Here is a 19942-nt window from a genome sequence, read left to right on the forward strand (position 1 = left end):
ATTCTTGCAGTTCTGGGAATTTTTTATATGTGGTCTTTTGTGACTGGCTTCTTTCACTTAGCATCATTTCCAGGGTTCATCCATGTTGCACCGTGAATCAACACTTCATTTCTTTTCATTACCAACTAATACTCCGTTGCATGGATATATCACATTTTATTCATCCTTTCATCAGTTGGTGGATATTCGGATTGCTTCCACTTTTTGGCTGTTACGAATAATGCCGCTATGAATATTCGTGTACAAGTTCACTTTATTATTTTTGCATTTTGGTGTTTTGTTTGTTTGTGTTACACCTGTCTTTTAAGTAGATTGTGAGCTCCTCAGAGTAAGGGTCACTCCTGTATTAGTTGCTGTATCCCCACCACTTAGCCGTGGCTAGCTCTCAGTAAATATCAGTGAATGAATACATGCATGCCTTCTAATTCTCTTCCCTCTTGGGATGTAATAGCAGTTCCCCAAGCCACTCTGTCCCCTGTATCTATATTCTTCTATCTGCCACCCACACTGAGGCGTAAGCTCATTCATCAGTGTCCCAGACCATGCCCTTCTCATTTCCACCGTTGGCCTCTCTGGTGTAAGTTCTTTGCCCAACAACAGCTAGTCTGAGAAGCTTTCCTGAGTTGCCCCCTTGATGGCAAGTAAGGTCAATAAGGTCTCTGGCTAACTCAACACTGATGTAGAGACTGACTCTACCCCCTCCTCTCCCTCTTCTCCTGAGGGGCCCCAGATTGTTTTATACAGGGAGGGTAGGATCTATGGAAAGGCCCTGGAGGGGCTGTTAAGCTGGGTGGCCTCCTGGCTCTAGGCCAGGCTGGCTTTGTGACAGCTCCAGATACCTGGGTATCTGAGGAGAGGAGGTTGCCTCTGCCATTCTAGTCAGTAGCCCCTATGAACCAGGTCTATAAAAGAAAAGGAATTTCTAGAACCAATAGCCTCTTAGAGATTGGTAAAACCAATATTTCTCTTTTCTTTGCATTTACTCACCCTAATAGTTTGAGCCCATAATTAGAATTGGGCTTTATTAGGCTAATTAGGAGGTAGGAATGATGGCAGGAGGGCATGTGGAGATGCATCAGGGTGCTGGGCAGTAAATCTAGGGTTTTAATAGGCTTGCTCCATAATCAGGTGGTCTGAAAGGCTGACTGGGTGGCTGGGCCCCCTCCCCTCCCTTCCTTCTATTCCCATCACTCCTTGAAGTGGCCTTCACACTTTGCCGTCCTTGTCCTCGATACTGGCAGGAGCGCTGGGGATATGGGGAACTCAGGAGGGAGGGAGGAGACCCCACCCGGAGCTTCATTGCCTATGCACGCGCCGTCCAGCCTGGCGGCATGATTACCTTGCTGAGAAATCCGTCCAGGCGCAGGGCTGCTGATAGCAATCATTGATTAAGAGGGTAATTGTCCTGAAAATTCAGATTGATCAGAAGGCAGAAATGATAACTTGTGTAACTGTGTTTAAAGCCACGTCCTGTCAATAGACGAGACTGAGATGTATCGCGCCAAGAGGGGGGCAGAACGGATGGGTGTGTGCGGGCGGGCGGGCGCTGCCATCCTTCTCTCAGGGCTGAGCAGGATGTTTCTTGTCAGTAACCTGGACTATTGGAGATTCAATCACTTTTATCTCCCCCTCTCTCTCAATCCAAATGCCTTTTCATATTAGGAAATTAGAATCGGCCCTGCTCATGCAAGATTTATTAGCTCTGCTGAGCAGTCACACCGAAGAGTAAATGATTTTGCTTTGCTGGAGCTTTTTACACATTAGGACCCAACTTCTTCCTGCTCTGTGCCACTGACTGCCTGGAGGAGTGGGCTCTAGAACTGGAAACTCTCCGAGTCCGGTTCAGGGGAAAAGCATCACTGGGATCTAGCTTCTTGATCTGACAGAGACCCTGTTGTGTCTGGCTGACGTCCTTCTATCTGCTCCCCAGACAGGTCCCTTACTGGGATCTAGGTTGTCCCTCTCAGTTGAAGGAATCAAACCTCCTGAAGGAATGAGGTTCGTCCCTCAGAGTTGGGTACATGGCAGAGTCTTACCTACAGGGGTGGCAGTGAGACTGTGTATTGAATAAGGATTGGGAGCAGAAGCAGAGGATGGAGGGGCTACCATGACTTGACTTCTCAGACTCTGAGGTTGTCCTTCTGTCTCGGGTGGGGCTGCAGCAGCTAGAGCATCTTTCTGAGCTACTGGGAAAGTTGTCCAGGACGTTGCCTGGGAATTTAGAGCATGGGAGCTAGTTAGAGCAAGTTTAGGCGTGTCTGGGCCTGCTGGCTGGCTGTGTCTAGAGGGCTGCAGGGGGGTTGACTGGCTGAGGCTCTCTGATCTGCCAGTAATGTGGGCTCTTAGGGAAGGGAGGGGCCAAGTTCCATGTTTCTGGAATTCTCCTGTGGCCTTAGGCTTGAAAGCAGTATGGGCCTGTGTGCCAGCTGCACCTAGCCTGCTCCGGAGTTCAGGGTACCAGTGGGCTAGGTTGGTTTTAGGGAGGACCATTCTCCTTCACTGAGACTGTATGATTCCCCCTCTTACCCAACTCCTTGGGTCACTTGGACCCATGGACAAATGTCAGCCGCTATCATTCTTTCACCCTCTCTATTGTAGGTGTCTGATCTTAGAGGTCTGATGGCACGGGTGAGTGTGGAGAGTCCTGATACAGGGCTGAAGGAAGGTTAACAGATTCTCTGGGGTTTTTTGTGAGAGGGATATGATCCCAAGGACTACCCTCTGCCTACTTGTTTCTTTTACTTAGCCCTGTGAAGCCTCCAGTTCTCCAGTTCTCTGAGCTTTTTCAAGTTCCCCAAACCTGAGGGTTGGAGTTAGAAGTAACGGGGTCCCTGGGAATTAATGGTGGGAGTAGGTAGCAGCCATTTTGATCCAAAAGCAGGGCTGTGTTTGGGAGCAGGGGATAGGGGGAGGCTTTTTAGAGGAAAGTAGCTGACAAGTGTCTGCAGGATATTTCCTAGATAGGACTTGTCTCTAAGCAGACCACAAGGCCACCAGCTTTTTACTAAGGCTCTGCTTCTCTCTACTACCAACCTCCATCCTTGGAGAAGCCTTGACTTTCTTGGACCACTCCTCATGCTAGACTGGGTTGGGCAAGACAGGCCTTCATTCTGCACACACACCACCCACATCCCACTGTAAGAGTATACTAAGGGATAGAGAAATCTGAGGAGCTTAATGTAAAAAAAATTTTCAAATAGATAAAATGTATGTGGTACGGACATAAAGTTTTCTTTGTAAAAAATTCTGTACAGGGGCGCCTGGGTAGCTCAGTGGGTTAAGCCGCTGCCTTCGGCTCAGGTCATGATCTCAGGGTCCTGGGATCGAGTCTCGCATCGGGCTCTGCTCAGCAGGGAGCCTGCTTCCCTCTCTCTCTCTCTTTGCCTGCCTGTCTGCCTGCTTGTGATCTCTCTCTGTCAAATAAATAAATAAATAAATCTTTAAAAAAAAATTCTGTACAACTTTCTGTAAAATATTGATTATCATGTGGCATATTCTAATCAGGTTTAAGTCATTAAAGTCTTTGGATTATTTAAAAAAAAAATCCACGTGTCCCGTCTGGTGAGTTGTGAAAGAAGTGGGTGCGCAGAGCCAAGAGAGCTTCCCAGGGCCGAATGCCTCAGCCCCTGCCTCTCAGCTAGGCCTGTGAACTCCCTAGGAATACTGTGCAGTCCAGAGGGAGGGTCAGCTCTTGTTTGGCTTAGTTTTCTGCTAGGGCTAGTTTGGGCAAAGTCAAGAAAGAGCGGAAGTGCCATGGGTAGCTAGGTCCTGGGAACAGAGAACTCAGAATGCTGAAAGACTCCCAGTGGAGTGAGGGAGACATTCACTACAGGGTGATGTAAACGGTGTTGCTTTCCAGAGCCCAGAAGAGGGAGTGACTGAATTCTCCTGGAAGAGCTCAGACTGGCACCCAGAAGCGGGGGTCATGGGAGGAAGGGGGGTGGCTCTTGAACTCAGTCTGTGAGGAGGATGGGGAGTGTGCTATGGAGACAAGTGTGGGTGAGCCTCTGGGCAGAGAGAACAAGGAGAATCGTCACAGATCAGTTGTGTTAGGCCTAGGGCTGGGACCCAGTGGGATTTATTTTCCCAGCACACTTCTCCATCATAATTTGATTGTGTGGGCCACATCTCAGTTTTAGCGAGCCTTCATGGGGCCTACTTCCACCATCTAGCTGGGGCTGGGCTGCTGGGGGCTAGGAGCCTTGGATTGGACCAGCCAGAGCTTTAGGTCAAAGAACTGTACAGGACAGAGCCTTAGGAAATGGACCCTGGGGCCTCCCTCTGCTCCTTTCCTCTCCTAGTCAGCCTAAAGAGCAAGGCAGGGGGCCCAGCTAAGGCAACAGCTCTGGGGAAGCTTTAGGCCAGCTTACCCCTCCCTTGCTAAACCCATTCCAGCCCTGCCTGGGCCTAGATCCAGCCCTGCTGCCAGGGGCCCGATTGGTTCCCTGGGCCTGGTAGGGAGGCTGGGAGGAGCCCGGGAAACCGCGAGACTCATTTTCACTAGAATTTGACCTAAAGCAGGATTGGAAGGGAAGAAAAGAATCTGAACAAAAGTGCAGGCAGGAAGGAGCTGTTAACGAGCCTTTCTTTCTCTTCAGGGACGGAGCGGAGCGCATAGCGGGGCGCAGCGGCCCGCTCTCCTCAGCGGCTCTCTGAGGTAGCTGTAGTCTCCGGCCGCTGCCTGCTCTCGCTCGCTCTCCTTTTTTCCCTCTCCTCTTTCTCGGCTCTCTCTATTATGGGGACTTGCTCCAGCTCTTTCTCTCTCTTCTGTCTCTCCTTTTGTTCTCTCTTTGTCTATTTATCACACTGTGAAGGTTGAAAGAGATGTTATTAATCTGGGAGAATGAAGGCAGGATTAGTGGTATGAATCGGATTTTGAGAGGTGTAATGATAGAAAGACTCGCTCGGCTGGCGGCCTGCGTGAGCTTGATAAATGGGGAGCACTCCAGACTGACTCGCGCCTTCCCCGCGCTGTGCGCCCTGCCCGCTGGGGCGTGCCGCGCTCTCAGATCTGCCAGCCGGCCCACCCCGCTCCTACCTGAACCGGAGCAAAAAGCCAAGGGTAAAGCAGACACAAATATCTCCCATCGCACTTGGAGACATCATTGCTTTTAGCACCCTTTTCAAGTGGAGGCCTGTCGAGTTCTCAAAGGACTGTGGGCAGAGGGAGTAGGGACCCAGACTTCTGCCTGCCTCTAGGGCCTGCAAGAGTGGAGCTCCCCTCCTGCCTCTGAAATGGATGTCAGGGGTCGGGGAGAGACAAGACAGTCCCCAGACCAGTCAAGTAAGAGAACCAGACCCCTGTGATATGTAATTAAGCAAAGTGCTGTAGGGAGAACCATAGTATGAACTGTGGAGGTCAGGGTGGGACATAGGGGAGGGAGGAAGAGAAATCAGGACGGGCTTCCTGAAAGTGGTGTCCTGGCAGACAAGCAGGATTTGGAGAGGGTGGAAGAAGGCCAGTGTTTTGGGGGTAAAATGGTGTAAGCAAAGATGTGGGATCAGAAATAAGCCTGACTTTTGTGGGAGTTTCAGCTCAGATCCAGTGAATTTCAGATCAGGAAGAGACCTAAGAAGTCAAGTAATTAAAGGGGAGACAGGGCAGGGGACTAGAGTTGCCTGAATCATGTCCTGGAATGATTTCCTGTTTAAGCCCTGTTGCTTATTCTAAAGGTGCCCCTTCCACCATCCTGGTATGATACAGTGATCCTTTCCCTCCTCTGTCCTCTCTAGCTTTGGTCACATCCTTCCAACCTTTATTTGTGCAATCAGAAGATCCTGGCTCAAGTTCATTGCTGCTTGGTATCCAGCCCTTTCTTGGGAGCCTTGGCTCAGGGTCCTCCTCACACTGCCCAATGTGCAGTCTGTGTGGGAGTGCTTGTCCCAGCCAGCCAACTGCTGCTTGCAGGAGGTAGCACACGGATTCTGGGCTCCAGATGCCTCTGGGCCTAAGCACTTTCCTCCTTCGTAACGCTCTTGCAGTTCTCACTGATCACTTTGTCACAGTGACTGGGCGCTTCATGGCATCTGTATCATTTTCCTGCGAAGGACTGTGAATTCTTGAGGGCAGGGTGTACATGGGATTCAGTTGAGGTGCCAGGGTCTGGCAGGCCTTCAGTGACTGTGTGAGTCTTCAGTGAATAAGTGAATGAGTTCAGCCACTTGTGCAGTTTTTCCCGTTCCTTTCAGAAGAAAATGGTCTTGGTTCTCTATTAACTTTTCCCGGGCCTGACTACCCTTAGGAATGGGGAGGGGTAGGTGTGCACAGCAACTAACTTTTGACTTCGGTATAGCACCCTAACATCACATCGCATGACAGTGGTAGACCCTTGGATGGCTTCCCATCACCTTAGGAAACAATAATGAAGCTCTTTATTGTGTCCTCTGAGGCCTACATGTCTGGGCATCTCCTATCTTCCTCATCAGCCGCATCTCATACTTGTCTTCTGTGCTCCAGATACCAAGTGTTTGATTCCTTCCAAATGCTGTTACCCTTTGCCTAAAGGCCCTAGCACGCATCATGCCCCATGCCCTTGACCAGCAAACACCTCTCCCTCCAGTCCATCAGTTCCTGCTTCCCTGTCCTCAGGGAAGTGTTCCCCATCTAGGTCAGGTTTCCATCTTCTGTCCTGTCTTAACAGCCTACCTTTCTTCTTTGAGTCTTTACTCTAGGTCGTTAGTGGTTACTTACATTGCTCTTTATTTAACATCCGCTTTTTCCGACAGACTGAAGCTCTCTGAGGACAGTACTGTGTCTCTATTGCTAATGTATTCATGTGACCTGACATACGATAGGCTGTCCATAAATGTTTGTCACAAGCAAGGCAGTGTGATTGCAGAGCCACCAGTCCTCCGTTGAACCACATCTAGGCAGAGCAAAGGTGGCGGTGACAAGGGCCTACAGGGAACAGGATGGTGGGTGTGTCCAGAGAGGAGGCTCTTTGGGCGTCAGTCCTGGAGGCTCTAGGGTTTCAGCCTTCCATCTCTCAGCCTTTTTCTCTTCTGTCCAAACATCAAAGAAGAGAGGGCCTCTTCTGACCCTCAGAGGTTTTTTATTCTCTTTTTGGGTGATCTTAACCTACTCAGTTTCAAGTGCCACCCCTACACATTCTTAGAACTTTCTTGTCTCAGCTCAGACCTCTGAACTGAGCTCCAGGCCCACATGTCCACCTTCTCTAGGCACTCTGCCTTGGATGTCCTACTGAAGGCCACGTCAGTCTTCTAGCTGATTTCCCTTCAGGCCTGGTTAGGGTTTCTGCCTCTTGTTACAGGATCTAAGCTCCCCCCACCACTGCATGTAAGTTTCTGTGTTTCTCCTTCTAGCTTGGATGCTCCTTGAAGGCAGTGGCCTGGTCCACTTGATCTGTGTGTCTCCAGCACCTAGCACAGAGCTTGGCACGTGGTCATTGCTCAGTAAGTGTGTGATATGAGCAAGCCAATGAAGATGCAGAGAGCTCTGAGATGAAGGTTTTGAACACCCTTTTCATTTTTCCCAGGGAGAAGGAAAGCGAAGGTGTCTGTGCTATGTGCAAGCAGGCACATGCTTTCGTGTGTGAGGGGTTGGTGGTCGTGGTGGTGGTGTCACATGCTCAGTAAAGGATTATATTTTAATTTGGAAAGCACTTTAGAAACTTAAAGTGCTTTGCCTAAGTGCTGACTGCTATTAGTGTCTCCTTTTTATTAGGAAAAAGGACATGATTTTTCTCTTTTATCTTCAGGCCTGTCCAACTTCTGAGAGTCAAACTTAGCAAAATGCCTGCCCCTCACTGAGGACTAGTTACATGCCAAGTTCAAAGCTTTGGACTTGAAACACAGAATTCTGCTTTGCAGACTGGTTCTGACACCCCTGAGGGGATTAGCCCTAACAGCTCAGTATCAGGAAAGGGGGGGGGGAGGAAGGTGGGAGAGACAGGGTCATTTGACATAGTTCAAGCTGCAGTCCCAGGCCCCTCCCCTCTCCATATAGGTCTGGGTTGGAGGACGTAAGAACCTGGACCATTCTGGGGGATGGGAGAACAACCCCAGTGGTTATCAAAAACCCCACTTGTCATGCAATATGAAGGGACAGGCTTCAGAGAAAGAATTGGGGAGGAATGGACCCAGGCGAATTTGGTTTGTTCAGCTCAGGGATTTCAGGACCAAGAGGTAGCGACATCACAGCTGCTGGACCTGGTGATATTAAGAGCTGCCACCACAGTGGGCCAGGTCAGAGAGAGGGAATGTGTGTAGCAGTAGCAAGAGGAATTCTGATCTAGGAGACCATGAGGCAGGAATTTGCCTTGTGCCTTGCAAGCACCTTTGAGAACCTTGCTGGTTGGAAGGAAAGGTAACACCCCTCCCCATGGAGAAGATTTGGTGCTGCAGGGACAGGAGGTTTAGAAGGCCCAGCTGAGCCTCGTCATTGGGCCTCTCTGTGTGGCCTCCACCCCAGGCTCTTTTCTGATCGTCTACAAGATGCTCCTGGTCTCAGTCTGTCCTATCTCTGCCAGCCCTGGATGCTGAAGGCTCTGCCCATGGCCAAGGCACTGGGAAGTGGAAGCTTTGGCCCATCATGTTGGTGCCCTGCAGTTCCCAACTCCTAATTGGGCCCTAATCTGGGGAAGCTAGGGCATGGATGGGGTGAGGGGAGTACATTGAGCCTTCTGCCTTAACTGAATTTCCATACCTCCTGTTGTTAATTATAGAGATGTAATAATGCGATTAGTGCACGATTAAAAAAAATCCCTGATATGATTACCATGGATTTAATATCACATGATATATCATTATATCGTTATGCAGTGACAGATGTAATTGAAATACACTTATTGGAGCCGGGGGTGGTGTTTCATTCAATCCCCAGCACCCCGGGGAGGAGAGGGCTGGCTAAAAAGAAGCAATGGGAGAGGAAATTGTAATGAAAACAAAGAAAATTCACAAGGTAGCTCTCACCCTGGGCAGCTGGCTGAGACCTGCTGCCTTTGACTCTATGACAGTGCGTGTGGTGCCCCAGAGAGGCCAGCCTCTTCCATGGGGGCTCAGGCAGCGTGGCTCAGGAGCTCCTTATCTGGTTCTCGCCTCAGAAACCTCGGTGTCCCCAAGTCCCCTCTGACTCAGCAGTGAAGCAAAGGCTCTGGATTACTCCACCTGAACATAGACTCAGGACCCTCGTGGGATCCAGCTAAGTTGGCAGCTGTCCTCCCAATGCTGCAGCCCCAGCCTTTGCTGTAGTGGTAGTCCAGCTCCCTGGAGGCAGCCGTCCCGCTGTGGGCTGTGTGGAGGAAGATTAAGTACACAGAGACAATAATCATCCCACTCAAGGTCTGTTGATGGACAGAGGCGGCGGCAGCTCTGGGACCCCTGACCAGGGAACACTGTGGACATACTACCTACCAGACGTAGAGAGGATGGGATGTGTCAGCTGATGTGCGTGTCCATCCTCTTGCTGCTCTGCTGGGTCACAGGAGTGGAGTGGGAGCTACCCGTAAAGCCAAAGAGCTCAGAAAAAGAGAAGGAGGGACAGTCTCCCCTTCTCTCCTAACACAGACAGCCGAGCCCCCAGTTCTAAGGTTGGCTGTGGGGGGATTGCTGGTCTGCTGGGCAAGAACAGCAGTGGTTCTCGAAGGAGACTAGGTAGGGTCAACAGGAGCAGCAACTCTGAAAACCAGACTTTTCCGCTTGGCAAAGTTAATCCCAAAGAGAGGTTTTATTTTCCCTTCCCCTCAATGAAGACCATTTGGAGAAACAGCAGAGCCAGCCCCTGACCTTAAGAATCTCCCAGCACCGTCATGGGGTAACAGTTACATGAACAAACCTGGTATTACAGATGCTGTTCAGAGTGTGGATGGCTTTAAAGAAGGGACAAGTCAAGGAGGACTTGGTAAAGACTTGGAGTCAGCAGTGAAAGAAGAGTACGTGTTTACTAGGACAAAAAGTGAGAGAAGGCCAAGGGCATTCTAGGCAGGCTGAAGGAATTGCTCAAGTCAAGTCTTGGAGGCATGAAACAGCAATCCCAGGACTCAGGGGGCAGTAAAGAAGAAAAAGGACTTCTGATAGACTACAGAAATGATAATGGCTTTCACTGGGATTTGGGAACCCGAGAGAAGGATAACTTGGGAGAGGAGATGTTGAAACAGGTTTTTTTAGTTTGGGGTTTTTTGTTTTGTTTTGTTTTGATGTTTGAGAATGAAGTACCTGAGTGAAATCCAGGTAGAAATGTCAGGTAGGCAATAGAAAATATGTGTTTATACTCAAGTAGTGGCAAAGAGTATCGATTTGGAAGGTGGAGAGGTGGAAGACAGGAAGTTGAAAAAGTCACCTGGGGAGAGGGTAGGTAGGTAGAGTGTAGACGAAGGAAGACAGGAAGCGAGAAGACCTGAGGGCATGAGGAGGATGGTCTGCACGCAGAGGGGACTACAGGGAGAGTATGAGGAAAGTGGCAGGGCAGAGAGATAAGAGAACTCAAGGAGAACTAAAGGAGAAGAGTGTAAAAGCTGAAGCAGGCTGCAGAGAGGCGGGGACAGCAAAGCTCTGAAACCGTCCCTAGGTGTGGGCAGCGTGAGGAGGACTGTTGGCTTTAGCAGGAGCTGAATGACACCGGTCAGGCCAGAAGGCAGACTGCAGGGGTGAAGGAGCAACGGGGGAGGTGAGTGGAGGCGAGTGGAGATAACCTTGAGAAGTTTGGTTGTTAACAGGAAAACAGTCAGTCACCAGGTGGGGACCTGGAGTGAATGGAGGGCTTTAAAAATAATAATCTAATACTGACATAAATTTCAGAGGACTGGGCATTGTTTTAAACATTTTACACACAATAATTCATTTAATCCTCACATCAGTTCTGTGGGATAGAAACTGTTATTACCGGGGCACCTGGGTGGCTCAGTGGGTTAAAGCCTCTGCCTTCGGCTCAGGTCATGATCCCAGGGTCCTGGGGTCGAGCCCCGCATCGGGCTCTCTGCTCAGTGGGGAGCCTGCTTCCCCCTCTCTCTCTGCCTGCCTCTCTGCCTACTTGTGATCTCTGTCAAATAAATAAATAAAATCTTAAAAAAAAAAAAAGAAACTGTTACTACCCCCATTTTATAAAGAGGAACCTGAGACATAAATTCTGTAAAGTTCTATGATAGAGATTCAGACATTTGCTAGAATGCTAGTGGTAAGGAGCCAGCAGAGAGGGAGAGGTTAAAGATTAGAAAGAAAGGGGATCCCAGATTGAGGAGGACCAAGCAGGCAGGAGAAGGGTGAGATGTCAAGCACAAGTACGGGATTGGCCTTAGACAAGAAGCAAGGTGTCCCTTCTGTTGGAACAGCACTGGTGGAGGAGCAGGTGGGGAAGGGTACAGATGCATCTGTAGACGAGGGGCATGCAGTTGAAAGAGTTCTGCGCCACACCTTTTATGAGCTTTGTGAAAGTCAGAGAAGAGTAGGAGTGTTGCATACCACTGAGAATTGCTCACTTTGTGATCTTGGACCCACTGTGGCCACTTTCTATGCATCAGAGTGACTTTCTGGCATTGCTTAGCTCAGGTTCAGGTGTGGAGAAATGGAGTCACCATTGGGTTTTCTCAGGGAAGGTGTACTTGGATAAGTGGGCGGGGGGCTTGAAGACCGTGAAGTGGGTGCTTGAACTGGTAGATCCTGGGGCCTTGTTATCAACCAGAACTGCTCTCCCTCAGAAATTTTACAATGACAGATTCCACTCTGACCCCAGCCTCCTATCCTGCCAGCTTCTGTACCTCTACTCTTGCTCTTTTCCTAGTCTGTCCATCCCCTTCTGGTCTTGATCCTCTGTCTACCAGGCCTGGAGCCCTGGGATCTACCACTTCAAGTACCCACTCCCTACGGCTGGCTGAAATAGGTAGAGGAGAAGGTCATTAGAGCACAGGAAGTTGAGAAACTGAAAGGCCAGGTTCATGGCTGGGCTGCCCTGTAGATACTAAAGTTACCCAGTATGATGACCTGGAATGGAGTCCCAGAGAGAGGGGAGGAATAGTCTCAAAGCAGCAAGAAGTTGAAGGGGTATTGGCAGAGTATATCCAGAATTGAGTAGGTATTGGTTTTCTAGCTAGTATTGCTACATAATTAGTCACCCCCAAATTTAGTGACTTAACACAATAGCTATCTGATTTTATCTCATGGTTTCTGTGGGTCAGGAATTTAGGAGGGGCTCAGTAAATTTGTTCTGGCTCAACTTCTCTCATTCATTTGTAGTTAGTCCTTGGAGCCAGCACAGGGCGTGATTGGATCAGCTGGGAGCTGGCTGCGGGCATCTCTCTTTCCTTGCCTATTCTCATGGCTTCTGTATGTGGTCTCTGCACAGACTAGTGTGGGCTTCCTCACAAGATGGCTGCCCTGGGGCTGTCTGGCTATGTACCTCCGGAGCCCCTCAGGGCTCCCCGGCAAGTGTTCCAATGAATGAGGAGGAAGCTGCCTCCTCTATTTCTGAAATCGCCTTGAAGTCGCATAGCATTACTTCTGCATTACTCTGCTAGTTGAAATAGTCCCAACAGCCTATGCTGTTTCGAAGAGAGGGGCATAGACTCCCTCTCTTGATAACAGGGGAGTCAAAGTCACATTGGAAGAAGAGCATATGAGATGGGACATGGTGTTGCAGCCATCCCTGGAAAACACAGTCTGCTACAACTGGTGCTTGGCTGAGCCCAGGAAAGGGAGAGGGAACCGCATTCTCAAAGGCATTTCAGGTGACAGTGCCAAGAATATCTGGAGGTCGCAGTGGGAGTGGATGTTCTGAGTGACCTCAGGTATACCCGGAGAAAGAACTGGCCTCCCATGTTATAGTATAGGGAACTGAGGCTCAGAGACATTTGGCAACTCCTCCCAAGTGACAGTGCTAATAACTGGCAGACTGGGAACCGAATTCATGCTTGTCTGACTCCTGAGCTCAACCACACTGCCTTTCTCCGAGGCCTGGGCTGCTGGGTCTGCCATCCTCATGTTTACCTCTGTCCTTGGTACTTGGTTCACCAACTAGAGAAGTGCTGGCCAATTAGATAAGGACTTAAGTAGTAGTTGTGTCTGTCAGGTTTTCTCTCCCGCATCATCCAGAGCTTCCCCCTTACAGCTTCATCTTTTGGGTGTTCGTGGGAATGGCAGGTGATTTGATTGGATTCCTCATCTTGGGAAATGACCCATCAGCCTTGGGTCCACCAGGTGACATGTCACCCAGAGGTCTGGTTAAAGGCCTGCTCTTCCCCCCATGATGAGGAAGCTGGGTGGGTCCCATGTGCTGGTTGCAGCTTGGAAGCTCTGGGTTTTCCGGAAGTTACAGAGCCATCTGTGCTTCTGTATGCAGTTTGAGCTGGGTTCTAACCCCAGCCACTGCCCTGACCACTCAGTGGCCCCCCTCTTCAGGGCCCTGGCAGGTAGTGAATGGGTGGGCAGAGGCACCCTCGCAGCCATTGATGCCTCTTCCTTCCTCTTTGAAGGATCTGATGCTGCTGCCGATGAGGGCTACTTCATCTATTAAACCCAATACACTTGTCGCAGCTGCTAAGCCCCCGTAAGCCGCCGGGCGCCGTGTTTGTGATGGGACTGACAGTGCATGGAGGAGGCTGATTATACACGATTCCATTTCGCGGGCCCAGCAATGTAATTTCACAGGGCGATCAGCGTTTGCATGTAATAGCAGGCTGTGCTGAGGTGTCAGAATATTAAAGGCGCTAATGGCAAAGCTCCCTGTTACACAGGGGGCCACCCGCCGCGCCTACAGCAGGGCTGCGCGGCAGGCCCGTCGCAGATGGCTGGCCACTAAGCTAATGGGGCAGCAGCCAAGGCGGGCAGAGCCGCGAGAGAGAAGAGCCAGCCGGGAGCAGCTCAGCACCTGCTTCCCCGCGCATGGAAATTACAGCAGCCCAGGGGATGGGAAGTGTGTGTGCCTGCCTGGCACAGGGCTGCGGTGGGGTGGTTTGGTAGACCCAGCATCTTTCACCCCAGCTCCACCTGCCCCACTCTTTGGCCAGGAAGCCACAGCTGGGCAGGTGGGTCCTGGTGGCCAGGAGAGGGGCAGCTGGGGAAGTGGCACCCTAAGAATTCAGAACCAGTATGGAAAAGGGGCTTGGGCACAGGCTCTTGGTGAGAGCTCTTAAAACATTTTCCCACCCCTTGCTGACTGAGGTCAGAAAACTCCTAGGTCCTTGCAGGCTGGCAGGAGAGAAGGAGGGAGCAGGGAAAAGGAGCAGGTGGAAAAAAGAGGATGGACAAGTAATAAGGTCCCTTGATTGATGCCAGTGTTGCCATTGGAACACAGAGCTGGGAGGCAGCACCTGAAGATGGGGCTCTTTCTGTCCTTGTGGGCTGCCCCAGCCACACACAAGCCCTGGTCTGTGCTCTCACCAAGCCTGCTCCTGCCATTCTCCTTTGTCCTTGCTGTGTCTCCTGCCTGGAGTGTTGTCAAACTCCCGCTCAGCCCTCCACTACCACTCCCTCCAGGAAGTTTTCCTAGCTGCTTCCAACCTCACACAGGCCTGCTTCCCTCCAGTGCCCCTGTGGGCAGCCGCAGGGGATAGCCTCCCTGATTCTCCTGTTCTGCTGGTTCCCTAGGTCCCAGCCTTGACTTCTCAGCCAGAATCTCCGAGACACAACCTACATCACCTTGTCCTGAGCGGGGCTCCTGGGAAGGCTCTGCTCAGATTCACAGATGGATGTAATCTTGGGGAGGATGTCTGGAGGGAGTGGGGAGTGGAAGGATGCACCGAGTAACCCAAGGGAGAGTTTGGTGTCTCTGTGGGTGTGCTCACTTGATGGTGTGTGTATCTGGCAGGGAGAGACTTTAGAAGTGAGCGCTGGGGGTGGTGGGCATGTGGGTACAGGTGTAGAAGGGTAGCAGGTGTGAGGATCCAGACCACACATGGGTAGGAACACAGATTGCTGTAGGACCCTGTGTTCTCTGGGTGGCTTTCTGCATCTGCTGGCTGTGGCTGAGGGGTACCTCAGATGGCAGGAGTTGGAGGGAGCTTGTGGGACTGTGCCTGTGGGGGTTCCTTGAGGCTGGTGGTCACTTCTGAAGGTTCAGCTCTGCAGGGTGTGTGACAGTACCTGGGGGAGACATGCCAGGGTTCTCAGCAGGGGCAGCAGGGGGATAGCCCAGGCTGAAGGAGAGCAGTTTTAATTAACCGTTTTTAATATCATTTTGGACTTTGGCTGGTATGTGAAGGCCCCGCTGGAAGCAGCATTTGTAAAAATGAAATCCCTCTTATTAGGAGCTTGGCAGACCCATGTGCACGTGCTGCCCCCTTCCTCCCGCCTGTGCCCCCCTGAGGAAGTACTGGATGAGGCCATGTCACGGCAGCAATTGGTTATCATGCCTTATCTGGGAGTATGAAACTGTGCGCATGACACCCGCGGCCACGCTGGAGACGCCAATTCATCTCGCCCTCGCTCTGACAAGCTAGGCTGCCCTTCCTGAAAGGCATCCGTCAGGCGGGACCAGGACCGCTGCCTTGCCTGCTACCTCTGCTTCCCTGCCTGGGTTTTCGACTTGCCCTCGTCCAGCCAGGCTCAGCCCGGCCCGCCACCCCCCTTCCACTTGTCCCAGTCTAGGGGAGATCTTGGGGAGTCATAATTATTATAATAATCTAATCACGGTGACGCGTAAGGGCAAGCGTTATCTGAAGTGGTCTTCCCGCTGAGCTGTGATAAGACTCGGGGTGACGGGCAGATAACGGAGCTGCCCTGTCCCCAAGCCGCGAGCAGAGCAGAGGGGCCTCCGCAGCCCGCTGCCCGCCCGCCGCTTTAAGCCGAGAAGCGGCAGCACCTGCTAATGCAAGTGTTTAATATTTGATGGGCTGGGATAAAGCAGGATCACCTTCGAATTGAATTGAGTGTCAGCCGAGAATCTATTACTGAAATTCGGGTGTGATTTGACAGCAAAGTAGACGATGTTATTCTTCACTAGTTACTGCAATCTTCTCCCCGACATCACTTAAATATTTTTTTCTTTGCTTGAGTAAACACACATTATCCTTCTTTTTTCCCCCTTCCTTCCCTTTTTCCTTTTTAGAGGGGGAAAAAAACCCATCCAGCTCGCCTTCTCCAGGCTGATAGGGTAGATTGTTATTTCTTTATTTGTCCTATTAAATGGAATTTCTGATCGTTTAATCCGGCCTTTGTAAGTGATTTTAAAGTACTTGAAAGCCGGCCCGCCACTGCTCTCTGGCCCACTGCGCTCCAGCCATGGCCCTGACCAGGCTCAGCAGCTCGTCCAGCTGTGCACCACCCACCGGCTACTTCCCTCGCTGCCTGCCTTCCCCCAGCTCTGCCCTGGCCACAAGCCAGTGTTCTCTCCCCTGCCCTTGAGCCTCACACTCAGCCCCTGATTTGGGGGTCCAGCTGTGGCCTGGGAAAGTGTGGGAGGGTTGGCTGGGATGTTGAATTGTGGCTGGTACCTCTGTGGTCAAGGAAAGCGGCTCCGGAGGGCACTTAGGTTGAAGGACTCTCAGGACCAGGGCTTGGTTTCTGCAGCTGGGAAGGAAGGGTACCAACCCCTTGGCCTCAGCACGGACTCTGTGTCCAGCCTCCTGTCTTTGGTTTTTGACCCCGTGTTAGGCCCTCCTTGCTGTGAGGGAGTCTCTAGTGGGATGGGGACCTCCAGTCCGGGGCATGGGTGGGGCCACTGCAGTGCCTGTCTGAATGTGGCTGCAGTCCCCTTAGTTCACCTCGTGGTCTCCGCACTGAGCTTTTGGGAACTCCCCCAAGCTACACTCCTGTTGACCACATCCCATATGCTTCCTGCCACTGGGACCAGGGTAGCCTGGGGTTCCAGGACTTAAAAGGTGAGGGGATGGGTAATGTCTGAAGGCCAGCCAGCTACACAAGCCCCCTGGTAGAAGCCCAGGACTTCGCTAGCAGGTGGAGCAGGAATTCAGTTCTTACTAGGCCACTCAATAGCATTCTAACCCTTGCAAATCTCTTCTTTCTGGGCCTCAGTTTCCTCATCTGTGATGTCAAGTCTGTTGTGCCTGTAAGGGATTGTGAAAGAAAAGTGCCATCCCTCGTCCTGCCATGTACCGCCCCCCACCATGGAGGTTGGTGGCGGCCAGGTGGCGCGAGCAGGGGATGGAGGGGGGCAATGAAGTGCTAGGGGCCTGAGCAGATCGATGCCCCCAGCACTTCCTTCCCCAACCCCAGGAAAACAATTAAGTACAGATCGATGGGTGGCCGCTTTGAATATGCATAAGTGAGCACTTGACCTTCAGCAGAGATCTGTTCCCCCTACCACACACACATTCTGGTGTGCACGCACACACACAAACACACACACACACATACCCACACACTCTTCATGTGTTCCCCTCACAGCTGCTTGAGTCGACCAGGTGACCTTAGCCCTCCTCTGTTGAGCCTACGCATGGCATTCAGCCTTCCACAGCCTGGCCTGCCTCTCGGTCTAAAGCAAACAGACCAAGGGCAGGTGGTCAGCCCCATCCTGCTTCAGTTTTCCTATACAGAGTGCAGTTTGCATATGTTGGTCTCCAGGTCCTTCCTGACACCAGGCTTTGTGACCAGCAGTACCGTGGGGAGGGGCCCAGCACAGTGCTGGGTACCCTAGGGGGGTTATCTAACAGGGCTGCCTGGTGAAGGGGGTGCCCTGATGACACGATGGTCCTGAGAAGGAGGAGCCTGGCAAGGGTGTATCCATTGGGGGCTGGAGATCTCTGATGGGGAGATGCCTAGGACAAAAGGACCTCTGAAAGAGGAAGGGATTTTCTGGTGGGGGCCCTGGTGGAAAGGGGACCTAGTGCAGGGACTCTCATGAAATGACATAATGAGAGTAAGCCCTTAGGGGGAAGATTTGGCTGGAGGGTGGAGGTGGTGAGTCCTGGGGGTCAGGGCCTCTGTTAACCATTCTTGCCTCCTGTCTTCCAGGCTTACAGCTTCGCCATGGGCTGCTGGCCCAAGAATGGACTTCTAGACATGAACAAGGGCCTCAGCCTTCAACACATAGGCCGGCCCCACAGCGGCATTGGTCAGTCCCTCCACATATACCCCCTGGCAGCTCAGTCAGCCCCCTGCCCGCATGCCCCAGTCCCCTGGCACACAGAGGGGTTCTGTGGCTCATCGTGTGCTCTAACGGGGTGCTTTCCATAGCTGGGGGGAGTGGGGAAGGAGGGTGGTGTATGGGAAAATGGAACCGGACCACTGGAAAAGATCTCTCAAAACACTGTTTAGGAGGAGACTGGGGTCTGGGCTTTGGGTGGGTCACAGGTGGCCTTGGATTCAGGGCAAGATGCCCCCAAACCTGCCTGCATCTCTGGTGGGTGATGTCCTCAGAGGGGTGGGCACATGTCAGCTTACCCACCCCCGTGGAGCTAGAGGAGGCTGTTTAATATTGTTTCAAGTCTGTGGCTACTAAACTGGGCGATCAATGGGAGTTAAGGAGATGAATTATTTAAACCTCACCAGCTTTTAATTAGTCGGGGTCCTTCTGACCGATGGCTCCGTCCACAGGGTATTGACTCCCCCGCAGGAGCAGCAGCCTCCATTGAGTGGTGCCTGGGTTGGGAGGGGCCACTTGGGGTACCAGGTGGGGGTGCACCCTCAGAGGGATCCCTGCTTGGAGGGGGCTGGAGTGGCTGTGGTTCTAGGCATTGGAGGCTCTGCTAACTTCGGATATATCAGTATTGGGCAGGGGTGTGAGTGAGTGTAATGATATATCTGGGTTGATTTTCCTGAGGGCATTTGTCTGTATATGGAAGCGGCCATCAACCTGTGTGTGTATCCACCAGAAAGTGTGTCTGTTCATTTCTGTGTATCTGATATTCTGTGTGCGAGCACACGTCATGCAAATGCTTTCAGGTGGGATACTTGACAAGCACAGGCTTTGTTCCAAGTGGGGAGGAGCAAGGGCGGGGGAGTGGTACTCCTGGGAGGTGGTATAATCATAACCTGTGTACCTGTGGGGAGCTATGGTGGCAGAGGCACCGGCAAGATACACCAAAAGGACCCAGTCACCTGTCACAGACTAGCCCTTCATCCTTTCCACAGAGATCACTGGTACATAGTGGGTGCTGGGCATGCTGAGTGGAGATGCTTGTCCTCAAGGAGGTCATATCCTAGGACGAGATGGAGACTGAACTAGGTACTAAGGGCTGTGATAGGAGCACCTAGGCTGTCCCAAGGGAGGATTCCCCCGTCTTCAGGGGCCAAAGTGACTTCTGCTCATTTATGTACATCTCACTGACTTCAGGGATGCCGTGTATCATTCTTGTTGGGACACCCCAAGGCTCCTCTGGGGTCCAGGGTGGAGGGAAAGAGGAATCAGTCAGCAGCTCTAAGGAATTAGGGGTACCCCACAGCAGCTGCTTTTCCCTTCCATAGGAGTTATCCCATACAACCTGGAGGAGACCCCAAACCTAGCAAGGTCATATGCTTGGGAGCTCAGCAGGGAGTTTCCTAGAGAAGAAAGACTTCTGAGTCAGGAGACCCTTGCAGGATGATCAGGAGTCAGCACACACTGTCAGTAGTTGAGTCTCACTGCCAGAGGGATCATGGGGCTGGGTCAGCCTTAAGCTGGGTGCCCTGTGTCTGCAGATGTGTCCCAGGGTGTGTTTGTGAGAGGAAGAACTTCCTCCTCCCTCTCTGTTAAGACTCCTGAGGTGTTCCCTCTCTAGGGAAGAAGGTTTTTCCATCTGGCTGGGCCACAGGGAACAGTCCACGGTTACAAGTGACAATGGGGTAAGGGCTTTGGAGCTAGAAGTAGTTCTGGCTCTGCCACCCAGAGCCCTGTGAGCTCAGACAAGGGACAGTGCCAGTGCCTCTCAGGGCTGTTGGGGAGGTTCTGTGAAGCTTCCTGTGTAAAGGGCTGTGTGGTGTCTGGCCTGGCACATAGTAGGTGCTCAAGCAGCTCCCCCTCCCCCGTGGCCCTGCCAGCACCATGGCCTCCACAGGGCCCGTGGGGTTCCTTGCACTGGGTCTTTGTATCTCTGAGCACAGAGGGCTGCCCTGCCAG

At 51.8% G+C, this 19942-nt stretch overlaps 1 protein-coding gene across 11 annotated transcripts in view; it reads left to right on the forward strand.

The window, feature by feature from the left end:
* The window catches only part of ERI3 (ERI1 exoribonuclease family member 3), a 125286-nt gene that overhangs the window by 82548 nt on the left and 22796 nt on the right, over positions 1-19942 (forward strand). For 8 of the 11 annotated variants that reach the window (XM_080800342.1, XM_080800341.1, XM_080800343.1 and 5 more), the window contains one exon: positions 17860-17959. The exons of the other annotated variants lie outside the window; for them this stretch is intronic. In XM_080800342.1, the coding sequence (XP_080656468.1) occupies positions 17860-17959 (100 nt within the window). The remainder of the gene's footprint in view (positions 1-17859; positions 17960-19942) is intronic. 11 annotated transcript variants of the gene reach the window in all.

This window comes from Martes martes, assembly GCF_963455335.1.
Source record: "Martes martes genome assembly, chromosome: 4".
In the NCBI taxonomy this organism is placed as follows: Eukaryota; Metazoa; Chordata; class Mammalia; order Carnivora; family Mustelidae; genus Martes; species Martes martes.